Genomic DNA, 23,921 nt, shown 5'->3' on the forward strand with positions numbered 1-23,921 from the left:
GTCACCTTGTATTTTATGGTGACTCTACCCATAAAGCACAGGACAGAAGAATTATACAGGCCAAAATGTCCAGAGTATGGAGGTTGAGAAAACTTGTCACAGACCAGTGGTTTTCAAAACCTACTTTGTATCAGGATCACCTCAAGGGATGTTGGGCCTGCCCTCAGTTTCTGATTCAGTAGGTTTGGGGTGGAACTCCAGGATTTGCTTTTTTACCAAGTTCCCAGGTGAAGCAGCTATTGGTCTGGAAAACTGTTACCCAAAACTAAGTTCACCTCTTGGTGGATGTGGAGCCAAAATACACAACGAACCCAAAGAATAGGAAGAGTAAGAGTTTTACTTGCAACAGGTAAAGGGTGGTCTTTCCCAAGAGAGTCTCCTTGAACAACAAAATTGGGTAGATTTTAAGCTAAGGGAGCATGCATACTCCTGAAAGGCTTGCACAATGGGGAAGACAACAAGGAATTAGGGTAAAAGTCATCTTAAGTTGACTGTCTCCAGGTTGAACTCACAAGGTCCAACCAGGTGAGCATTATTAGTTCAATGGCTCCAGTAGGTCTTGTACCTGAGTGCTCAAAGTGGTTTAGATTCTGTAAAGTTAACTCAAGTATGTGTGTCAGGTCAGTCTTCACTTTTGAGTCAGCACTGGGAGTTTTAGCACTGATTATATTGTCTCTTACGTGACTAGGGTATCTTCTGGCTTGATAGCGGCTATTTGCTTTTAAATTCTTTCACAAGATGGTCAGGGTCTTAAAATGACTTTTCTTATGTAGAGAAAGAGAAGTTTGTACTTTTCCAGAGGCCCCCCCCTAACTCATTCTGTTTACAGAACCACCATCCTAGATAGAAAAAAGCCTCCTGCTTTTGTGACCAGGGGCGAGAAAAGTGCCTAGACTAGCACGGGAGGGAGCAGTGCGAGCGGAGCAAACAGGAGATTCTTCGGACACTTCTGCAGCTCAGACCGGCTCGCGGAGGTACTTCCAAGGTCCCTCTAGGCTCTGCGGAGGCCCTGGCCTCTCTGTGGTTGCTCGGGTCGGGGCGTGGTCGGGGGCGTGGTCGGGGGCGTGACTGGGGCGGGACACAGAAGGCAAGCCCAGGCGCTCAGAGAGCTCTGGTGCCGGACGTTGCGCGGCCGCGACGCCCGAGGCGGGCGCGGCCCGGCGCTTTGGGGTTCCCTGCCTCGCGCTGTGTCCAGCGCAGCCCAGCGAGACTTCAGCCCGCACGGCGCGCAGGTAGGCGTCGGCCCGCTCGCGTTGCGGACCGCCCTGGTTTGGGTTCGGGAGCGGTGGGGCCTGGCGTTGCGTTTTCTCAACGGCATCCCAGGCTTTGGCCCTCAGCGCCGCGCGCGGATAGTGGTTACGAGGGACTGGTATGGGGACAATGGGCTTCTGGGCTCCTAAGGCCGAACAGCGGCACTCCCGCTGTAGGGCGGGAGGCGGGCAGAGGGCGGTGCGGACTCAGCCGAGAGAACCTAGAACCTTTGGGCTGGGCGGTAATGCGCTGAAGCAGGATGTACGGGAGTTGAGTGGTCGCCACCTGTGGGCGGAGTCCCGGCTGCGGAGAGACCTGGTAGGGGCTAGTCTCGGGCCGCGCTCCCTCAGGGGAGGGAGCATCCTCAGGGAGGGGTGACCCTGAGCGGGGACTTGCTGGGTGCTTCTGCCTGCCTCTGCGATCGAGGAGTGCCTTTTGTTTTCCTATTCTCCGTTTGATTTTGTAATGGGGAAGAGGAGGGGAGGGGGCTGGTGTCTCACAAAGGCTTTTCCCTAGCCGTTTTGCACGTGGCTCAACTTTGAGGCATTTCCATTTGTAAAATGTCTTATTAAAGAAATATTTTCGAAATAATTTCAGAATTAAGAAAAAGTTTAGAAACTAGTACAAAGAATTCTCATTCTATTCACTTGGACTCCCCAAATGTTAACATCTAATTTAACAGAACCGCAAAACTAGGACACTAACATCTACAGGTTCTATTCAGATCAGTCTGTTTGTCTAGCCCATTTCTTTTCTGTGGTATAGGATCCAAGTCAGTATTTAGTTGCATTTAGTTGTCTTATTGGACAAATTTACATTTTAACCAGTAGAGGCTCTCTCCCCTTCAGAGTGGCATTGGAAGCACCAGATCTCAAATCAGAGGGTCTTTTCTTCCTCCCTGCCAGGCCCAATAGAGAGTGGCAGCTTTGGTCATCCTCTGTATCTTGACCCATCCTGGTCCTAGCCAGCCTCTCTTGATTCTCCTTCTACTTATCAGGGCTATCTCCTTTTGTCCTCAAATCTCTGAAGATGCCCTCCTTGGCCATCTTCTCTTTCAGTCTGGGCATCTTCCCTGGGTGATCTCTTGTGGCTTTAAGGATTGTTGTGGTTTTGAGCAAACCCAGGTCCAGCCCAGGTCATTTCTCTGTCCCAGACTTGCTTAGCCTGTGGCCTACATGATACGTTTCTGGGTTATCTCAAAAGCGTTTCTGTCTCAATATGAGCATAAGGCACCTTGAGCTCACTCACATCTGGTCCTCTTCTAGTGCCCCCAATTTCTGTGAATGACATCACCTTACCCTAGCCACCCAGACACTCCTGGGGAAGGCATCCCTTGTCAGCTCTTCCCCCAGCTCTAGCCTGCAGTCAATACAGATTTGGTTACCTTTTTGAATTCTCCCTGGGCTGGCCCACTTTTCTCTATGGGAACCACCATCCTGCCTTTTGTCTACCTGTACTTGCTTTGGTGCCCTCAGTTGGCTGCACCACAGTCAGAATAAGCTTGTTAAAATGTCCAAGTGATTGTGTCGTATTCTGCCTATAATCTTTAAAGATATTCCTTTGCTAAAAAAAAAAAAAAAATAGAGGGCTTATTTCTCACAGTTTCAGAGAATCTTTACAAGTATATTTTGGCAAGGGTCAATCATATATCAAGAGTTCCTAGTTCTGTTCTGAATAAGTGACTGAAAGTCAAAAGGTGAAGATGAAAATGAAGGCCTGATAAGGTGGATTAGGTTCCCTGAACTATGGCCATTTGCTCATTTGTTCAGTTCGGCAAGTATTTATTGGGTGCATACTGCATGCCAGGAGTTGTGTTGGCTTCTGGGGATATGAAGGTGAATAAATTTACCAGGCAACTGCCTGGCCATGGGGGCACTTGGTGAGGTCAACATGCAGTAACACTTGACTTAGATAAGAACATTGCAGGACATAGGGTGGCCTGAGCCTAGGCAGGGGCTCGGTTGGGGAAGGCTCAGGACCAGGCTGTTTAGTGGCCTTGATCTAATACCAAGGCCTGTGCAGTTGTGATCTGGGAAGGTTCTTGGCAGATTGTGAGGATGGGCCAGTGTCAGAATGACTGATTGGGGGCTGTCACTGAATGTCAGTGAGTGGAAGAGGACCGCCTAGGGCACAACAGAGAAAAAGGTAATGAGCTGAGCTGCTGAGGGTTAGCACGACTGTGAAATGGTAACCAGGTCACATTATCTGACCCCAAACTGGCCAGACGTGTTTGGATTTTATCAAAGTCATACTAAAGCACCCCTAATCAAACACAGGATTTCTGCAGCAAAATGTATGGATACCTACAGTTAGAAATAGAGATTGCAGAGAGCCTCACATCATTTTAGATTTTGCTGCCAGAGTTTGTTGGTACATTTTGAAGATTTGTTCAGTTTTCACAGCATTTTTGACTTCTGAGAATTGTGGGGGAGGGATTGTGGATCTCAAATGATAGCTAACACTTTTAGAGCCAGGCCCCTTGTATGTGCTTCACATGCCTTGACTCTTGTCTTCACAGTGACCCCACTAGGATTGGTACCATGAAGATATCATTTTATAGGTGAGGAGATGTGGGCACAGACAAGGTTAGCGACTTACCCATTGTTACAGAGCTTGCCACTGGTGGCTCCATGGTCTACATTCTTACCAGGCTGCAGATTTGTGAATGGGAGGTGGGGAGAGGGGTTGAAGGACCAAGGTCTTTCTCCTACTGTTTAGACACCTAGCATCTATAGCCAGCCTGCCTGAGTGCTGAGGAAGGTCAGAGGAGAAGGGAGGTGGGAGGCCCATAGAGGTTATAGTCACATGCTCAGATACACTAAGGGCTTGTGGGACTTGTTTCCGTGACGCCTGCATCTTGTGTGGTTAGGCTGTAGGGGAATTTATATGCAGTGTCAAGTAGACCAGAGGAAGAGGTGAGGTGGTCAGAGACGCTGTGTGGACAAGCTGGGATGTGGGCTGGCTGGGCTTTGAGAAATAAGGATTCTGTAAAGAGACTCTTCATGAGACTATAGAGTGGGGAGATAACTGTTTTCTAATTTTCTTCCTCTAGTTGTGCAAGATACATGTGTTCTGGAACACCACAGAATACCTTCTGCCTGCCACTCCTTCATCACCGCAGACAGCAGTCTTCCTGAGGGGCACAGAGTGGATCAACTCGCTAGTATTTGCTCACGGGTGTGCAAATATCCTTGTGCCTTTGTGTGTATCTGTGTGAGTGTGCAAAAAATATATAAAATGCATGTGAACAAAAATAATGAAACAATGTTCAATATCCTGCTCAGTTTAAGAAATGGAACCTTATCCAAACCTTAGAAGTCATTTATCTGTCTGCTCCAGTTCATCTTTTCTCTTCAGAGGTAACCACTGTCCTGAAGTATCTTTTAATCATTTCCTTGCATTTCTTTATGGTTTTACCATGTGTATGTGTGTATTTCCAGATAATACATACTTTAGTTTTGTTTACCTTTTTGGCCCTTATAAAATGAATGCATGTAATGAAGTATGTGGGTTTTTTTTGCTAATGAATTGTTTTGCAATTCATTCAGTGGTGTGTGTGGCTGAAGTTCTTCATTCACTTTTTTTGTTGTATTTTATTATACAACAAAAAAAGGGAGATCCTTTTTTGTTGTCCTAACTGGAAAGTGAGGTGCTACTGTCTCTAATGGATAGAGGTCATGCATGCTGCTAAACATTCTGTAATGCACAGGACAGCCTCCCCATCTCCAGCCCTCCCACACACTGAAGAATTGTTTAGTCCCCAGTGTCATTGCTGAGGCTGAGAACTCTTGCCCTAGGGTAAATACTTGGGGTGGATTGCTGGGTGTGGGTTTGGGCATAGATACTAATGCACCTTTTACACTCCTTCCAGCACTGAGGCCTCTTGTATGACTCATGGTCCTCTCCAATACTTGCTAATGTCTGCCTGTAAAATTTTTGCCAACCTAGTGAAGTGATGTGTGAAATGATACCTCAATCGTGATTGAAATTTTTATTTCCCTAATAGTAATGAGATTGACTGTCTTTTCATGTTTGCATGCTGTTTGTATTTCCTTTGAGAAGTACCTGCTGATATCCTTTTACCCATTTTCCTGTTGTGTTATTTGTGTTTTTCTTAATTGTTCCTCTGATTTCTTTGTATATCTTAGATTCTTTGGGTCTCCTAGATACTAATCCCTTATATTTATTACAGATAACTTTTTCTATTTATGAGTTTCTTCTGATGAACTAAGAAGTTCTTAATTTAAATGTGGTGTAATTTATCATTTTCTTTATGGTTAATACTTTCTGCGGAAAGATGTGGTTCTTGCTGGTCCCCAGGTGGATGTGACTGCCTTTGGGACCACATTCAGTCAAGGCTGCAGCTGAACCACAGGACTGCTTCAGGGACCACAGCTGGGGCTAAGATTAGCTGGTCTGCCACTGGGGGATTGGATCGGTGTGTCTCCCACTGGTTCCCTGGACCTACCCTAGACTGTGGCAGAGAGAGGCTGAAACCATGTCTCAGGGCTGCTTCTGGGTCCACAGCTGACACTGAGGTCAGCAGGCCTCATACTAGAAGAATGGATGGGTGCTGCTGGGTCCCTGGGTGAGAAGGACTAAGGGCAGACTAGAGCCTGGACACAGGGGTGCTTTGGGATCCATAGTCTGGTCCAAGGCTGGGGGACCTATTATTGGTGTGTGGACACTGTGGCTCTTCCTGAGTTCCTTGGCACATGGGATTGGTTGCAGGACTATGGCCAGGCAGGCCTGGAGCTCAGTCCCTAGGGTGTTGAGGCTGCCTTTGGTTTGTAGGCCACGCTGCATTTGGTGAACTTGCCACCAGAGTGCTGGCCTTTTTTTCAAAGAAGCTTTCCTTAGTCTTGGTTCACCCCAGTTTAGAAGCCTCCTACCTGGATCCCAAAGCACCTACAAAGGCACTTTTCTGTGGTTGGCTGCCAAATCATTGTGTAGGGAGACACAAGATAGGGACTTTCTGTTCTTCCATCTTGCTGACATCACTGCTGTTTAGGATAGACCAAACGTCAGTTTTGCTGTTCAGGTCTCAGTAATTTTGTCTGCTTGATCATTAATCACTGAAAGAGGTGTATTGAATCTCTCACTACTGTGATGGATTTGTCAGCTTCTGCAGTTAATTTTTACTTTATTTTGAGGTTGTTATTAAGTGCATAAAATTTAAAATTATTATATCCTTCTAGCAAGTAGGAGATTTTTTTCTCTAGAAGTTACCTTCTTTTTCTCTGATAATTGTAAAAATTAACATAAAATAAAATTTGCCATATTAACTGCTTTTCACTAGTGTTAATATACTCAAATTGTTGTACAGCCAATCTTGAGAACACTTTTATCTTGCAGCATTGAAACTCTATACCCATTAAGCATCATCTCCCCATTTCCCCCTCCACCCTCCACTGGTGTTAGCAACCACCCTTCTACTTTCTGTTTCTATGAATTGGAGTAATTTAGATACCTCATATAAATGGAATCCTACAGTGTTTGTCTTTTTGTGATTGGTTTATTTAGCATAATATCCTTAAGTTTCATCCATGCTATAACATGTAACAAGATTTTGTTCCTTTTTGAGACTGAATAATACTCCATTGTAAGTATATACCACATTTTCTTTATCTAGCCATATATATATTTAATTTTTTTAAAGTACAAGTTAACATACAGTGCAATATTGGTTTCAGGAGTAGAATAAAATGATCCATCACTTACATACAACATCCAGTGCTCATCATCACAAGTGCCCTCCTTATTACCCAACACCCATTTAGCCCATCCCCACCCACCACTCCATCAACCTTGTTTGTTCTCCATCATTAAGAGTCTCTTGGGGCGCCTGGGTGGCGCAGTCGGTTAAGCGTCCGACTTCAGCCAGGTCACGATCTCACGGTCCGTGAGTTCGAGCCCCGCGTCGGGCTCTGGCCTGATGGCTCAGAGCCTGGAGCCTGTTTCTGATTCTGTGTCTCCCTCTCTCTCTGCCCCTCCCCCGTTCATGCTCTGTCTCTCTCTGTCCCAAAAATAAATAAACGTTGAAAAAAAAAATTAAAAAAAAAAAAAAAGAGTCTCTTATGGTTTTCTTCCCTCTCTTTTTTTTTCCTCTTCCGTATGTTCATCTGTTTTGTTTCTTAAGTTGCATATTTAAGTAAAATTATGTGGTTATTTGTTTTTTCCTGAATGAATTATTTCACTTAGCATAAAATACTGTAGCTCCATCCACCTCTTTGCAAATGGCAAGATTTCATTCTTTTTGAAGGCTGAGTGATAATGTCCGTGTGTGTGTGTGTGTGTGTGTGTGTGTGTGTTTCCATGTGTCCATTCTTTATCCATTCATCAGTTGATGGACGTTTGGGCTCTTTCTATAGTTTGGCTATTGTTAATAAGTCTGTGATAAACGTTGGGGTGCGTTGACCCCTTTGAATCTGTATTTTTGTATCCTTTGGGTAAATATCTAATAGCACAATTGCTGGATGATAACGTAGTTCTATTTTTAACTTTTTGAGGAACCTCCGTACTATTCTCCAGAGTGGCTGTACCAGTTTGCATTCCCACCAGCAGGGCCAAAGGGTTTTCCTTTCTCCACAATCGCGCCAATGCCTGTTGTTTCTTGTGTTGTTAATTTTAGCCATTCTGACAGGTGTGAGGTGGTATGTCATTGTGATTTTGATTCATATTTCCCTGATGATGAGTGATGGTGAGCATCTTTTCATGTGTCCATTAGCCATCTGGGTGTCTTCTTTGGAAAAGTTTCTATTCATGTCCTCTCCCATTTCTTTACTGGATTATTTGTTTTTGGGTGCTGAGTTTGGTAAGTTCTTTATAGATTTTGGATACTAACCCTTTATCAGTCAGATATATCATTTGGAAATATCTTCTCCTGTTCCCTAGGTTGTTTTTCAGTTTTGTTGATAGTTACTTCACTGTGCAGGATCTTTTTATATTCATCAAGGTCCAATAGCCCATTTTTGCTTTTGTTTCTGTGCCTCCGGTGATGTATCTAGTAAGAAGTTGCTGTGGCCAAGGTCAAAGAGGTTGCTGCCTATAATACAGCAAAATTCCTCTAGAATTTTGATGGTTCTCTGTCTCACATTTAGGTCTTTCATCCATTTTGAATTTATTTTTGTGTATGTTATAAGAAAGTGGTCTAGTTTCATTCTTCTGCATGTTGCTGTCCAGTTTTCCCAGCACCATTTTTTAAAGAGACTTTTTTCTATTTGATACTCTTTCTTGCTTTGTTGAAGATTAATGGACCATATAATTGTGGTTCCATTCCTGCATTTTCTATCTGTTTCATTGATCTGTGTGTCTGTTTTTGTGCCAGTACCATAGTGTCTTGATGATTACAGCTTTGTAATAGAGCTTGATATCTGGAATCGTGATGCCTCCAGCTTTTCTTTTCTTTTTCAGGATTGCTTGGCTATCTGGGGTCTTTTCTGGTTCCATACAAATTGTAGGATTCTTTGTTGTAGCTCTGTGAAAAATGCTGGTGGTATGGGGGCAGGGTATTGACAGGGATTACATTAAATGTGTAGATTGCATTGTGTAAAATGTAGACATTTTAACAATGTTCTTCCAATCCATGAACATGGAATGGTTTTCCATTTCTTTGTGTCCTCTTCAATTTCTTTTATAAGTGTTCTGTGGTTTTCAGAGTACAGATCTCTTACCTCTTTGGTTAGGTTTATTCCTAGGTATCTTACGGTTTTTGGTGCAATTGTAAATGGGATTGATTCCTTGATTTCTGCTGTGTCGTTGTTGTTGTTTAATGCAATACATTTCTGTACATTGAAATTGTATGCTCCAAATTTGCTGGATTCATGTATCAGTTCTAGCAATTTTTGGGTGAAGTCTTTTGGGATTTCTAAATAGAGTAACATGTCTTCTGCAAATAGTGAAAGTTTGACTTCTTCCTTGGTGATTTGAATACTTTTTGTTTCTTTTTGCTGTCTGATTGCTGAGGCTAAGACTTACAATACTATGTTAAATAGTATGGTGAGAGTGGACAACCCTGTCTTCTTCCTGACCATAGAGGAAAGGCTCTCAGTTTTTCCGCATTGAGGATTGTATGAGCTGTGGAGTCTTTCAGATACGGACTTTATTATGTTGAGGTATGTTTCATCTATCCCTATTTTGCTGAGGGCTTTTTTTTCAAGAATGTATGCTATACTTTGTCAAATACGTTTTCTGCATTTATTGAGAGGATCGTATGGTTCATGGCTTTTTTTTTTTTAATGTGTATCATATTGATTGATTTGTGAACACTGAACTACCCCTGAATCCAAGGAATAAATACCGCTGATCGTGGGCAATAAATCTTTTAAGTCCTGTTGGATACAATTTGCTAGTGTCTTGTTGAGGATTTTAGTATCCATGATCATTGGGAATATTGGCCTGTTCTCTATTTTAGTGGGTTCTTTTTCTCATTTTTGGATTAAGGTAATGCTGGCCTTGTAGAATGAGACTGGAAGTTTTCCTTCTATTTCTGTTTTTTGGAACAATTTGAGCAGGGTATATATTAACTTTTCTTTAAATGTCTGGTAGAATTCCCCTGGCAAGTTGTCTGGCCTTGGACTTTTGTTTGTTGGGAGATTTTTGATAACATTCAATTTCTTGGCTAGTTACGGGTCTATTCAAATTTTCTATTTTTTCATATTTTAGTTTTGGTAGTTTGTATTTTTCTAGAAATTTGTCCATTTCTTCTAGATTGCCCAGTTTGTTGGCATATAATTTTTCTTAATATTCTCTTAGAGTTGTTTGTATTTCTAAAGTGTTGGTTGTGATGTCTCCTCTTTCATTTGTGATTTTATTTATTTGGGTCCTTTGTCTTTTCTTTTTGATAAGTCTGGCTAGGGGTTTATCAATTTTATTAATTCTCTCAAATAACCAGCTCCTCATTTTGTTGATCTTTTTAAATTTGTATACCATTTATTTGTGCTCTAATCCTTATTATTTACCTTCTTCTGCTGGCTTCAGACTTTATTTGCTTTTCCTTTTCTAGCTTCATTAGGTGTAAGGTTATTGTGTAACCTTGTGTATTGAGACTTTTCTTCCTTTTTGAGGTAGGCCTATATTGTGATCTATTTCCCTCTTAGGTCCGCCTTTGCTACATCCCAAAGGGTTTGGACTGTTGTGTTTTCATTTTCATTTGCTTCCATGTACATTTTAAATTCTTTAATTTCCTGGTTAATCCTTTTCATTCTTCAGTAGGATGTTCTTTAACCTCCAAGGGCTTTCCATATTTTTTCTTGTGGTTGACTTCAAGTTTCATAGCATTGTGATAGGACAGTATGAAGGGCATGATCTCGATATTTCTGTACCTGTTGAGGACTGATATGTGACCTAATGTGATCTGTTCTGGGGAATGTTCCATGTACACTTGAGATGAATATGTATTCTGTTGCTTTAGGATGAAATGTTCTGAATATGTCTGTTAAGTCTCTCTGCTCCAGTGTGTCATTCAAAGCCATTATTTCCTTGTGGATTTTCTGCTTAGGTGATCTGTCCATTACTGTCAGTTGGGTGTTAAAGTTCTCTATCAATGAGTTTCTTTATGTTTGTTATTAATTGATTCTTATATTTGGGAACTCTCAATTGGACCCTAAGTATTTAAAATTGTTAGATCTTTTGTTTTTAATTTTTTAAATGTTTATTCATTTTTGAGAGAAAGAGAGACAGAGAGAGAGAGAGAGAGAAAGAGCATGAGCAGGGGAGGGTCAGAGAGAGAGAGGGAGACATGGAATCTGAAGGAGGCTCCAGGCTCTGAGCTGTCAACACAGACTGCAACACGGGGCTCAAACCCACCAACCATGAGATCATGACCTGAGCTGAAGTCGGACACTTAACCTCCCCAAATTCTTAGATCTTCTTGATGGATAGACCGCTTAACTGTGATGTAATGCACTTTTTCATCTCCTGTTACAGTCTTTGGTTTATTTTTTATTTATTTTTTTTGCTTTATGTTTTTTAAATTTTTTTTAATTTATTTTTTATTTAAATTCAAGTTAGTTAAAATATATTGTAAAAATGATTTCAGGAGTAGAATTTAGTGATTACTTACATATAACACCCAGTACTCATCCCAACCAGTGCTCTCCTTAATGCCCATCACCCATTTAGCGCATCCCCCCATGCAGTATCCCTTCAGCAACCATCAGTTCCCTGTATATAAGAGTCTCTTATGGTTTGCCTCCCTCTCTGGTTTTGTCTTATTTTTCCTTCCCTTCCTCTATGTTCATCTGTTGAGTTTCTCAAATTCCACATATGAGTGAAATCATGATTGTCTTTCTCTGACTATTTTGCTTCACATATACACTCTAATTCCATCCATGTTGTTGCAAATGGCAAGATTTTATTCTTTTTGATCACCAATTAGTATTCCATTGTACATATACACCACATATTTTTTTTTAATATTTAAAAAAAATTTTTTATTTATTTTTGAGAGAGAGAGAGACAGAGTATGAGTGGGGGATGGGCAGAGAGAGAGGGAGACACAGAATCCGAAGCAGGCTCCAGCACAGAGCCTGACGCGGGGCTTGAACTAATGACCTGAGCCGAAGATCCGATGCGAGATCATGACCTGAGCTGAAGTCGGACGCTTAACCAACTGAGCCACCCAGGCGCCCTGATATATACCACATCTTCTTTATCCATTCATCAGTTGATGGACATTTGGGCTCTTTCCGTAATTTGGCTGTTGTCGATAGTGCTGCTATCAACATTGTGGAGCATGTGCTCCTTTGAATCAGCATTTTTGTATACTTGGATAAATACCTAGTGCAATTGCTGGGTCATAGGATAGTTCTGTTTTTAATTGTTTGAGGCACCTCCATACTGTTTTCCAGAGTTTGCATTTCCACCAAGAGTGCAAAAGGGTTCCCTTTCACAGCATCCTCACCAACATCTTGTTACTGTCTTTGATTTAAAATGTAATTTGTATGATCTAAGTATGGGTACTGTGGCTTTCTTTTGACAGCCATTAGCATGATAGATGATTCTCCATCCCCTCACTTTGAATCTGCAGTTGTCTTTAGGTTAAAATGACTCTCTTATAGGCAGCATATTGATGGGGTCTTGGTTTTTTCTTGTTGTTGTTGTTTTTAATCTGTTCTGACATCCTGTGTCTTTTGATTAGAATATTTAGTCCATTTACATTCAGAATGGTTATTGAAAGATATGAATTTAGTGCCATTTTGTTACATGTAAAGTTGGTGTTTCTGGTGATGTTCTCTTTTCCCTTCTATCCTTGTTGATTTTGGTTTTTTTTTCCCCCACTCAAAGAGTCCCTGTTACTATTTCTTGCAGGGCTGGTTTAGTGGTCATGAACTCCTTTAGTTTTTGCTGGTCTGAGAAACTCTTTATCTCTCCTTCTATTCTGAATAACATCCTTTCTGAATAAAGTATTCTTGGTTGCATATGATTCCTATTCAGCACGTTGAATATATCATGCTATTCCCTTCTCTCCTGTCAAGTTTCTGTGGACAGATCTGTTGTGAACCTGATATGTTTTCCCTTATAGGTGAAGGACTTTTTTGCTCTGTGCTTTCAGGATTTTTTCCTTGTGTGTATTATTTTGTGTATTTGACTATGATGTGTCTTCATGGTGGCTAACTTTTGTTGAATTTAATGGGAGTTCTCTGTGCTTCTTGGGATTGTGATGTCAGTTTTATTCCCCAGATTAGGGAAGTTTTCAGCTATAATTTACTCAGATAACCCTCTACCTTTTTCTCTGCATCTTCTGGGACTCTTATGTTTTGAATGTTATAACAGTTTAAGGAGTCACTGAGTTCCTAAAGTCTACATTCATGATCTGAAACCTTTCTTTTCCTCTTCTTTTCAGCTTCATTGCTTTCCATAATTTTAGATTCTGTATCACTGATTCTTACCTCTGCATCCTCTCTGTCATGGCATCCATTCAGGTTTGTATCTCGGTTATAGCATTTTTAATTTTGGCCTGACTAGTTTTTAGTTCTTTTGTCTTTGTAGTAATGGATTCCTTAGTGTCTTCTATGCTTTTTTCAATATCAGCTAGTACCCTTAAAATTGTTGTTTCAAATTCTAGTTCAGACATCTTATATCTGTGTTGATTAAATCTCTGGCCATGAATTTTTCCATTTTTTTCTTTTGGGATGGGATGAATTTCTACTTGTCACTTTGGAGGTCAAAAAAAAAATGAGGGAGAAAGAGAGATAGAGAAGAAAGCAGGCTATATCTTCAGTGTGTTTTGGTTTCCTTGTTAAGAGACACTTGATCCAAAATAAAAAAGAAAAATAAAACAAATAGAATAAAATAATAATTTAAAAAATAAAATAGCGTGTGGGTGGCTTAGCCAGTTAAGTGTCTGACTTTTGATTTTGGCTCAGGTCATGATCTCACAGTTTGTGAGATCGAACCTCACATTGGGCTCTGTGTTAACGTTGCAGAGCCTGCTTGGGATTCTCTCCCTCTCTGTCAGTCCCTCCCCTACTCACTCGTGCACATTTTGTCTCTTATAATAAATAAATAAACAATAAAAATAAATAGAAAAAGAATAAACAAAAATTCCTTTCTCTGTATTTATATATACATATGTATATATATGTATGTATATATACACACACATATATACACATACATATATATAAATCCAAAGGAGGCTAGATCCTGTTTCCCCTAGAGCTGAAGCTTTGTAGCACTTTATTATCAGTAGACTTGGTGCATGTGAGGGATTTGTGCTGATATTCTGGGGTAGGAGCTGATTGCTCTGATTCTCAGGAGGACTTGCCCTAGTCAAGTTGTACTTGCAGAGCACAGTGAGGTGAGGCTTGCAGTAAGCGGCTCCAGCTTCCACTTGGTGATGCTATTTTGTTCCCTGAAGTTGGTCAGAGTTGAAGGGTGAGGGAAGAATGGTTTTTCCCTGCTTTCTTTTCTCTGGATCAGGGACCTCATGCATACTGCTCCTCAGGAAGCCCTCACAGATGATCAAAGAGTCACCCCTCCTTTGTTCCAAGCTTCTGTCAGATACCCGTCATCATCCTTTGTATGAACTGTCTGCCTACCAGGAGGCACAGCACTTCTGTGTTTTATCTGTGGCATGACTGAGTTTCAAAACTCACCCTGAGGTGCAGACTTCTGCTGATCCTCTGGGGGAGGGTCTTGCTGTGTGCTGTGGCCAGTGCTGGCAGTCCCAGAAAACAGTCATGTGGCTGCACAGCAGTTTGGAGTTTATGGTAAATCACAGCACAAAGCCAGCACCAAGGTTTGCTGTCCTCAGCCATTATCTTTGTTCCTTTGCTGATGAACAGGGCAGTTCAATGGCTCCTGCAGGATCTTTTGCCCCCAGAGAGGCCATATCACCTCTACCAATGCACCCCAGACAGGGGAACTCTTTCTTCCTGTCTGATCCAGGGGATCTGCCTGCTCCTGGGTGTCTGCCGTCCTTCCCCACCAGAACACTGCTAATGCTGCCAGGCATGACCACGGTGATGGCACTGATCTCTGAAACTTTAGACTCTGCACTCTGCTGTTTATAAAACCTCCAATATTAAAACCCTTTCCTTTTGCCACTCAGTGGTTTTGGGGAAGAGCTTTCTTGTGCAATCCCCTGCACATTTTCACTCTTTTTCTCACTCTTTCTCTCATTCTCTTTAACTCTTCTTTGTCCACATTCAGGGCTCCATGTCCTTTGCAGCACCTGCAGCACTTTTCTTTCTTAAATCAGTTCTTTGAACCTCATACCTTCCTCAAGGTGGTCTTTTTTCTGCTTGTAGATGTGCAACTTTGTTCTCTCAGTCCTCAGATTGGTTTCCTGGGTGTTCATAATGATTTGATATTTATCTAGTTGTGGTCGAGGAAGGAGACAAACTTAGGGTCACCCTACTCCTCTGCATTTGTAACCTGGGGCCCAAGATTTTGTTCTTTTTATGGGTGAATAATATTCTATTGTATCACATATTTTTAATCCATTCATCTATTCTTTTTATAGTTCCTAAGATATGAAGTTTTTTTTTTTTTGGATCTTTCTATTTATTTAATGTATGTGTTTATAATTATAAACTTCTCTCCTAGAAATCATTTGCTGCATCCTATATGTTTTGATATATTGTGTTTCTTCTTTATTTGTTTCAAGATACTTTTTATTTTTTTTAATATTTTGTTTATTTTTGAGAGAGTGCAAGTGGGGAGGGGTGGAAGGAGAGAGGGACAGAGGATCTGAAGCGGGCTCTGCACCGACAGTAGCGAGCCTGATGTGGGGCTTGAACTCACGAACTGCGAGATCATGGCCTGAGCTGAAGTTGGATGCTCAACCCACTGAGGCACCCAGGTGCCCCTTAATTTTTTTTAACGTTTATTTACTTATTTTTGAGAGAGAGAGCACATGTGCAAGAGTGCAAGCATGAGCAGGGGAGGGGTAGAGAGAGAGGGAGAGAAAGAATCCCAAGCAGGCTCTGTGTTGACAGCGCAGACTCCCAGACCCCGATGCAGGGTTTGATCTCATGAACCATAAGGTCATGACCTGAGCTGAAACCACTTAACCAACTTAGCCACCCATGCACTCCAACAAGATATATTTAAATTTTCTTTTTAATTTTTTCTTTAATTCATTGGTTGTTAAGGAGAATTTTGTTTCATAGTCAGTTCTTTACATATCTAGGACTTCACTGTCAAATGCACTGGCCGCTGGCTAGGCATATATGACTATCTACATTAAAATTAATTGAAATCACATAAAATTAAAAATTCACTTTCTCAGTCACAAGCCATATATCAGATGTTTAATAATCACAGGTGGCTCATGGCTACTATATTAGGTACCAATGATACAAAACATTTCCACTATTATAATAACTTTCATTGGCAATCCTGATATAGAATAATAGTTGTTCACCAGGAGCAATTTTTACCCTATGGGACACTTGACAATATCTGGAAACATTTTTGATTTCTACAAATAAGGGATGGGTATTCTGGTTTCTATTGGATAGAGGGCTGGGGAGCTATTAAACATCCCATAATACACAGGACAGCCCCCCCCCCCACCCCCAGCAAAGACTCATTCAGCCAACATGACAATAATTCTGACGGTGGGAAACTCTGCCCTACGATGTATTTTGATGTGAAGTGTGAGGTGGAGATCTTGTTGTTTTTCCCTCTGCTTAACCAGTTGGCTAGACACCATCCCTGTCCCTGTATACTCAGTCCATTTACTCTGCTGGTGAACCTTAAGCTAGAGATGCTTTTTGTTTTTGTTTTTGTTTTCCTTAAATGGTCTAGAAAGTCCTGTTGCCTTTCTACTTAAGATACGATTTTTAAAAATCAATTTTTGTTGCCTTACAGATTCTTTGACTTTGCACATAAAGACCACTCTGTGTTCCCAGTATATCATGGCTTCAACTTCAAGGTAAGTCCTGTTTGATGAAAGACTTTATGCAAGTGATTAATTCTCTTTGAAATGCCCAAGCCCATGACATTTTTAGCCCTTAGTCTTACTGACCTCACTAAGCATTTGGTCTCTAGAAGGAAAAAGTAGGAAGAGAGAGGAGACTGGGAGGATGGAGAAAAGGTGAGGCAGACAAGGTCGGGTGTGTGGGATAGGTGTGGCCCTGTAGTTCCAGTGTCTATACTTGATCTAAAAATGTGATTTACTTTCTGGGGTGCCTGGGTGTCTCAGTCGATTAAGTGTCTGACTTCAGCTCAGCTCATAATCTCATGGTTTGTTGGTTTGAGCCCTGCGTCAGGTTCTGTGCTGACAGCTCAGAGCCTGGAGCCTGCTTCAGATCCTGTGTTTCCTTCTCTCTCTGCCCTTCCCCCACTCACTCACACACACACTCTCTCTCTCTCTCTCTCTCTCTCTCTCTCTGTCTCTCAAAAATGAATAAGCATTAAAAAAAATTTAAAAATGCGATTTACTTTCCTCATCTTTTAATGCACAAGATGGTAGCTACTGGGGCTGCTTCAGTCCCTGCAAGCCTTCCCACTCCAGGAGTCTTTTTGTTTGTTTGTTTCAAGTTTTATTTAAATTCTAGTTAGTTAACATATAGTGCAATATTGGTTTCAGTAGTAGGATTTAGTAATTCATCACTCACAGATAACACTTAGTGCTCATCACAAGTGTCCTCCTTAATGCCCATCACCCAGTTAGCCCATCTCCCATCCACCTCCAACCCTCCAGGAACCCTCAGTTTGTTCTTTATAGTTAAGAGTCTCTTATGGATTGCATCTCTCCTTTTGTTTTATTCCTTCTTCTATGTGCATCTCTTTTTTTTTTTTCTAATTCCACATATGAGTGAAATCATAAGGTATTTATCCACCTGAATTATTTCACTTAACACACTCTACCTCCATCTACGAATTTGCAAATGACAAGATTTCATTCTTTTTAATAACTAATATTCCATTGTGTGTGTGTGTGTGTGTGTGTATACACGACATCTTTATCCATTTATCAATTGGTGGACATTTGGTCTCCTTCTATAATTTGGCTATTATTGATAATGTTGCTATAAATATGAGGTGCACATGCCCCTTAGAATCTGTGTTTTTGTATTCTTTGCATAAATACCTCGTAGTACAACTGCTGGATCATAGGGTAATTCTATTTTTAACTTTTGAGGAACCTCCATCTCTTTTAGAGTGGCTGCACCAATTTGCATTCCAACCATCAGTGAAAGAGAGCTCCCCTTTCTCTGCATCTTCTCCTATATCCGTTGTTTTCTTGTGTTAATTTTAGCCATTCTGACAGGTGTGAGGTGGTATCTCATTGTAGTTTTGATTTGTATTTCCTTGATGAGTGGTTTTGAACATCTTTTCATGTTTCTGTTAGCCATTGGGATGTCTTCATTGGAGAAGATTCTATTCATGTCCTTTGCCAGTTTTTTAACTGGATTTTTTTTTGGGAGTATTGCAGTTTATAAGTTCTTTATAGATTTGGATACTAACCCTTTATCAATCAGATATGTCATTTGGAAATATCTTCTCCCGTACCCTAGGTTGCCTTTTAGTTTTGTTGATAGTTAGCTTTGCTGTGCAGGACCTATTTATCTTCTTCAAGTCCCAGTAGTTCATTTTCACTTTTGTTTCTGTGCTTCCAGTGATGTATCTAGTAAGAAGTGGCTATGGCCAGCGTCAAAGAGGTTGCTGCCTGTATTCTCCTCTAGGATTTTGATGGTTTCCTATCTCACATTTAGGTCTTTCATCCATTTTTAATTTATTTTTGTGTATGGTACAAGAAAGTGGTCCAGGTGTGTTCTTCTGCATGTTGCTGTCCAGTTTTCCTAACACCATTTGCTGAAGAGTCTGTCTCTTCATTGGATATTCTTTCCTGCTTTATCAAAGATTAGTTTTACATACATCTGTGGGTCTCTTTCTGGGTTCTCTGTTTCACTGATCTTTTTGTCTGTTTTTATGCTAGTACCATACTGTATTGATGACTACAGCTTTGTAATACAGCTTCATGAAATCAGAAATTGTGATGCCTCCGGCTTTGGTTTTCATTTTCAATATTACTTTGGCTATCTGGGGTCTTTTTTGGTTCCATACAAATTTTGAAATTGTTCTAGGCCTGTGAAATATGCTAGAGTTATTTTGATACAGATTGCATTCAATGTAAAGATTGCTTTGGATAGTATAGACATTTTTACAGTATTTGTTCTTCCAGTTCATGAGCATGGAATGTTTCTCCATTTCTTCAGTTTTCTTCAATTTCTTGCATAAACATTCTGTAGTTTTCAGTGGACAGATCTTTTGCTTCTTTGGTTGGGTTTATTCCTACGTATTTTATGGTTTTGCTATAATTGTAAATGGGATTGAGCCCTTCATTTTCTTCTGCTTCGTTATCGGTGTATAGAAATTCAATCGATTTCTTTATGTTAATTTTATTTTACTAAAAAAAAATTTTTAATGCTTATTATTTTTGAGAGAGAGAGAGAGAGAGACAGAGCAAGCAGGGAAGGGGCAGAGAGAGAGACACAGAATTGGAAGCAGGCTTCAGGCTCTGAGTTGTCAGCACAGAGCTGAATGTGGGGCTCGAACTCACAGACCATGAGATCATGACCTGAGCTGTAGTCGGCCGCCCAACTGACCGAGTCACCCAAGCGCCTCTACATTGATTTTATATTCTGTGACTTTGCCAAATTCATGTATCAGTTCTAGCAGTATTTTGGTGGAGTTTTTTGAGTTTTCCACATAGAGAGCGTATCATGTCATCTGCAAAGAGTGAAAGTTTGACTTCTTTCTTGCCATTTTGGATGCCTTTCATTTGTGTTGTCTGATTGCTGAGGCTAGGACTTCCATTACTATGTTGAACAACAGTGGTGAGAGTGTACATCCCTCTCATGTTCCTGACCTTAGGGGAAAAGCTGTCAGTTTTTCCCCATTGAGATTGATACTAGCTGTGGGTCTTTCATATGTGGCCTTTATTATGTTGCATTATGTTCCTTCTACCCCTACTCTCTGGAGGATTTTTATCAAGAAAGGATGCTGTATTTTGTCAAATGCTTTTTCTGCATCAATTGAGAGGATCTTATGGTTCTTATCCTTTATTAATGTGGTATTATGATGTTGATTTGCGAATATTGAACCAGCCCTGCAGCCCAGGAATATATCCCACTTGATAATGGTGAATAATTCTTTCAATGCATTGTTGGATTCAACTTGCTAGTATCTTGTTCAGAATTTTTGCATCCATGTTCATCAAGGAGATTGGTCTTTAACTTTTACAGACACCTTTTTGCGGGAACTTTGTCTGGTTTTGGAATCAAAGTAATACTGGCTTCATAGAATGAGTTTGGAAGTTTTCCTTCCATTTGTATTTTTTGGAACAGGTCCAGAATAATAGGTATTATCTCTTCTTTAAATGTTTAGTAGAATTCCCTTGGGAATCCATCCACCCTTAGACCCTTGTTTGTTGGGAGATTTTTGATTACTGATTGAATGTCTTTGCTGTTTGAATTTTCTATTTCTTCCTGTTTCATTTTTGGTAGTTTGTGAGTTCCTAGGAAATTGGTCTATCTTCCAGATTGCCCTGTTTGTTGGCATATAATTTCCATAGTATTCTTTTATTATAGTTTTCATTTCTGTGAGTCAGTTGTGATCTCTCCTCTTTCATTCGTGATTTTATTTACTTGGTCCTATTCCTTTTTCTTTTTAATAAATATGGCAAGGAGTTTATCAATTTTGTTAATTCTTTCAAAGAACCGGCTCCTGGTTTCATTGATCTGTTCTGTTTTTGTTTTGTTTTGTTTTTTTGATATCATTGATTTCTGCCCTAATCTTTATTATTTTCCTCTTCTTCTGGTTTTGGACTTTATTTGCTGTTGTTTTTCCAATTTCTTTAGGTATAAGGTTAGGTTATGTATCTAAGAATTTACTTCCTTATTTAGGAATGTCTGGATTGCTATATACTTTCCTCTTATGACTGCCTTTGTTGAATTCCCAAAGGTTTTGGACAATAGTGTTTTCCCATGTGTTTTCCCACATGGCTCCCATGTGTTTTTAAATTTCTTTTTTACTTTCTTCGTTAACCCATTCATTCTTTAGTAGGATTTATTTTTTTTTAATGTCCAAATATTTGTGGTCTTTCCAAACATTTTTTCTTGTGGTTGATTTCAAGTTTCATAGTGTTTTTGTCTAAAAATATGCATGGTATGATGTAAATCTTTTTGTACTTGCTGAGTGCTGATTTGTGACCCAATATGTGATCTTTTCTGGAGAATGTTACATGTGCACTGGAAAAGAATGTGTGTTCTGCTACTTTAGGATGAACTGTTCTGAATATAACTGTTAAGTCCATCTGGTGCATTGTATCAGTCAAAGCGATTATTTTCTTTCTTGTTGATTTTCTGTTTACATGATCTGTCCATTGTTGTAATTTGGGTGTTAAAGTCCCCTACTACTATGGTATTTTTATCAATGAGTTTCTTTCTGTTTGTGATTGATTTATAATTTGGTTGTTCCCAACTTGGCAGCATAGATATTTACAACTGTTAGATCTTTTTTGTAGATAGACCCTTAATTATTATATAATGCCCTTCCTCATCTCTTGTTACAGTCTTTGTTTTAACATCTAGTTTGTCTGATATAGGTATGTCTATTCTGGCTTTCTTTTAATGTCTATTGCCATGATAGATGGTTTTCCATCGCTTTACATTCAATCTGCATATGTCTTTAGGTTTAAAATGAGTCTCTTGTAATTAGGATAGAAATGGGTGGGTTTTTTTTTTTTTTTTATCAATTCTGATACCCTATGTCTTTTGATTGGAGCATTCAGTCCTTTTACATTTAGAGTGATTATTGGAAGATATTAATTTAGTGCCATTGTGTGTCCTGTAGAGTTGGTGTTTCTGTTGATGTTCTCTCTGGCCCATTCTAATCTTTGTTGCCTTTGGTCTGATTTTTGTTTGTTTTGTTTTTTCTCCACTCAAAAGTCCTCCTTATGATTTCTTGCAGGGCTGGTTTTGTTTGGGGAACTATTTATCTCTTTTTCTATTCTGAATGACAGCCTTTCTAGATAAAGAATTCTTGGCTGCATATTTTTCCTATAAGCACGTTGAATATATACTGCCGCTCCTTTCTGGTCTGCCATGTATCTGTGGAATATCCACTGCAAGCTTGATCTGTCTTCCCTTGTGGGTTAAGGACTTTTTTCCTTGCTGCTTTCAGGGTTCTTTCCTTGTCTGTGTTTTGTGAATTTGACTATGATATGCCGTAGTGATGTTGGTTTTTGTTAAATCTAATGGGAATTCTCTGTGCTTCTTGAATTTTGATGTCTGTATCTTTACCCAGATTAGGAAAGTTTCAGCTATAATTTGCTAACATAAACCTTCTGCCCCCTTTTCTCTTTCCTTATTTTCTGTGATTCCTATGATACAAATGGTATTCCTCTTTAATAATTTATATTCTCTCAGTCTTGTATCATAGTCTTTTGCCTTTGTTTCCTTCCTTTTTCTGTTTCCTTATTTTCCATAATTTTATCTTCTGTATTATTGATTCTCTTCTCTGCTTTGTCTATCTTTGCCAACAAGGTGTCCATTCAAGAGTACATCTTGGTTATAGCATTTTTAATTTTGGCCTGACTATATTTTAATTCTTTTATCTCTGCAGAAAGGGATTCTCTGGCATCTTCTGTGCTTTTTTCAACTCCAACTAATATTATTATACTTGTGGTTTGAAATTCTAATTCACTCATGATTCTTATATCTGTGTTGATTAAATCCCTGGCCATCATTTTTTCATGTTCTTTCTTTTGGGGTGAATTCCTCTGTCTTGTCATTTTGGAGGCAAAAAAAAAAATAAAATAAAAAATTAAAATTAAAAAATTACAAACAAGATAATACAATACAAATCAAATAATGGAAGCTAGATACTAGGTGTGTTTCTTTTTTTTTTTTTAATTTTTTTTAATGTTTATTTATTTTTGGAGAGACAGAGCACGAGCAGGGGAGGGGCAGAAGAGGGAGTCACAGAACTTGAAGCAGGCTCCAGGCTCTCAGCTGTCAGCACAGAGCCTGATTCAGGGCTCGAACTCACGAGCTGTGAGATCATGACCTCAGAAGTCAGACACTTAACCAAATGAGCCACCCAGGTGCCCCTAGGTGTGTTTCTTTCTGCTTGTTGAGAGGTTGATAGAAAAGAGAGAAAAAAAAGGAAAACAAAAAACTATAAACAAAATTAAAAAAAAATTTTTAATGTTTATTTATTTTTGAGAGAGAGACAGAGCATGACTGGGGGAGGAGCAGAGAGAGAGGGAGACACAGAATCGGAAGCAGGCTCCAGGCTCTGACCTGTCAGCATGGAGCCTGACATGGGGCTCGAACTCACAAACCGTGAGATCATGACCTGAGCCAAAGCCGGATGCTCAACTGACTGAGCCACCCAGGCGCCCCTGTAAACAAAATTTTAAATTGAAAAATACAGTTCTTAAGTAATAGAATAAAATAAGGAAAATAAAAAAAAAAATTAAAAATTGCTTTTTCTGTATCCAAGAAAGAGAAAAGAATGAAGGAAAAAAAAAAGATAAGCAAAACCAGAAGGAAAGAAAACGAACAAACAAATGAAGAAGCAAACAGAATGAAACCTGAATGAAGTACATTCATTTTCCCCTAGAATGAAATCTTCGTAAGACACTATAATTCATAGACTAAGTAGGTGGAAGGATTTGTCCTGGTCTTCTGGGGCATGTGCCTAGAGGGCACAGCTGGGTGGGGCGTGGGGTAACTGTTTCTGTTCTCCATTTGGTGGCACTGCTTAGCTTTGGGTGTCGATCAAGGAGTGCATCCATGCATGTATGCTTGTTAGTGGTGAGAATGACTTCACAGAGCTCTCTAGTGTCTGATGTGGGAATTTTTGCCCTTGTGGACGTGCATTTAAGTGCCTCTCCTTGGTCTCAGGCCTCTATCTGCTCCTTGCCTTCACCCTGTCTGTGTCCAAGCTGTGTCCCTTCCAGGTGGCACCTCCCTCCCGAGTTTTATCTCACACAGAGCTGTGTTTCAAAACCCCTCACTTCAGAGATCCCTGTGGCTTGGACCCATGCTAATGCTTTGGGGAAGGGTGTCCACAGAAAACATTTGCACGATCCCACAGCAGCAGAGTTTATGGTGAATCACAGCACATATCCTGTACAGGTCATGGTGCACTCTGGCATCTTTGTTTCAGTACTACAGCTACATGGTAGCTCTCTGGGATATGCC

At 40.2% G+C, this 23,921-nt stretch overlaps 1 protein-coding gene across 1 annotated transcript in view; it reads left to right on the forward strand.

Annotated features, from left to right (window-relative positions):
- The first annotated feature begins 1,086 nt into the window (after positions 1-1,086).
- The window catches only part of PGBD2 (piggyBac transposable element derived 2), a 36,310-nt gene continuing 13,475 nt past the window's right edge, over positions 1,087-23,921 (forward strand). Inside the window, exons 1-3 of the mRNA XM_043583961.1 lie at positions 1,087-1,232; positions 4,304-4,428; positions 16,573-16,636. Coding sequence (XP_043439896.1) covers positions 16,620-16,636 — 17 coding nt within the window. The 5' untranslated portion in view covers positions 1,087-1,232; positions 4,304-4,428; positions 16,573-16,619. The remainder of the gene's footprint in view (positions 1,233-4,303; positions 4,429-16,572; positions 16,637-23,921) is intronic.

This window comes from Prionailurus bengalensis, chromosome A1 (genome assembly GCF_016509475.1).
Source record: "Prionailurus bengalensis isolate Pbe53 chromosome A1, Fcat_Pben_1.1_paternal_pri, whole genome shotgun sequence".
Lineage (NCBI taxonomy): Eukaryota > Metazoa > Chordata > Mammalia > Carnivora > Felidae > Prionailurus > Prionailurus bengalensis.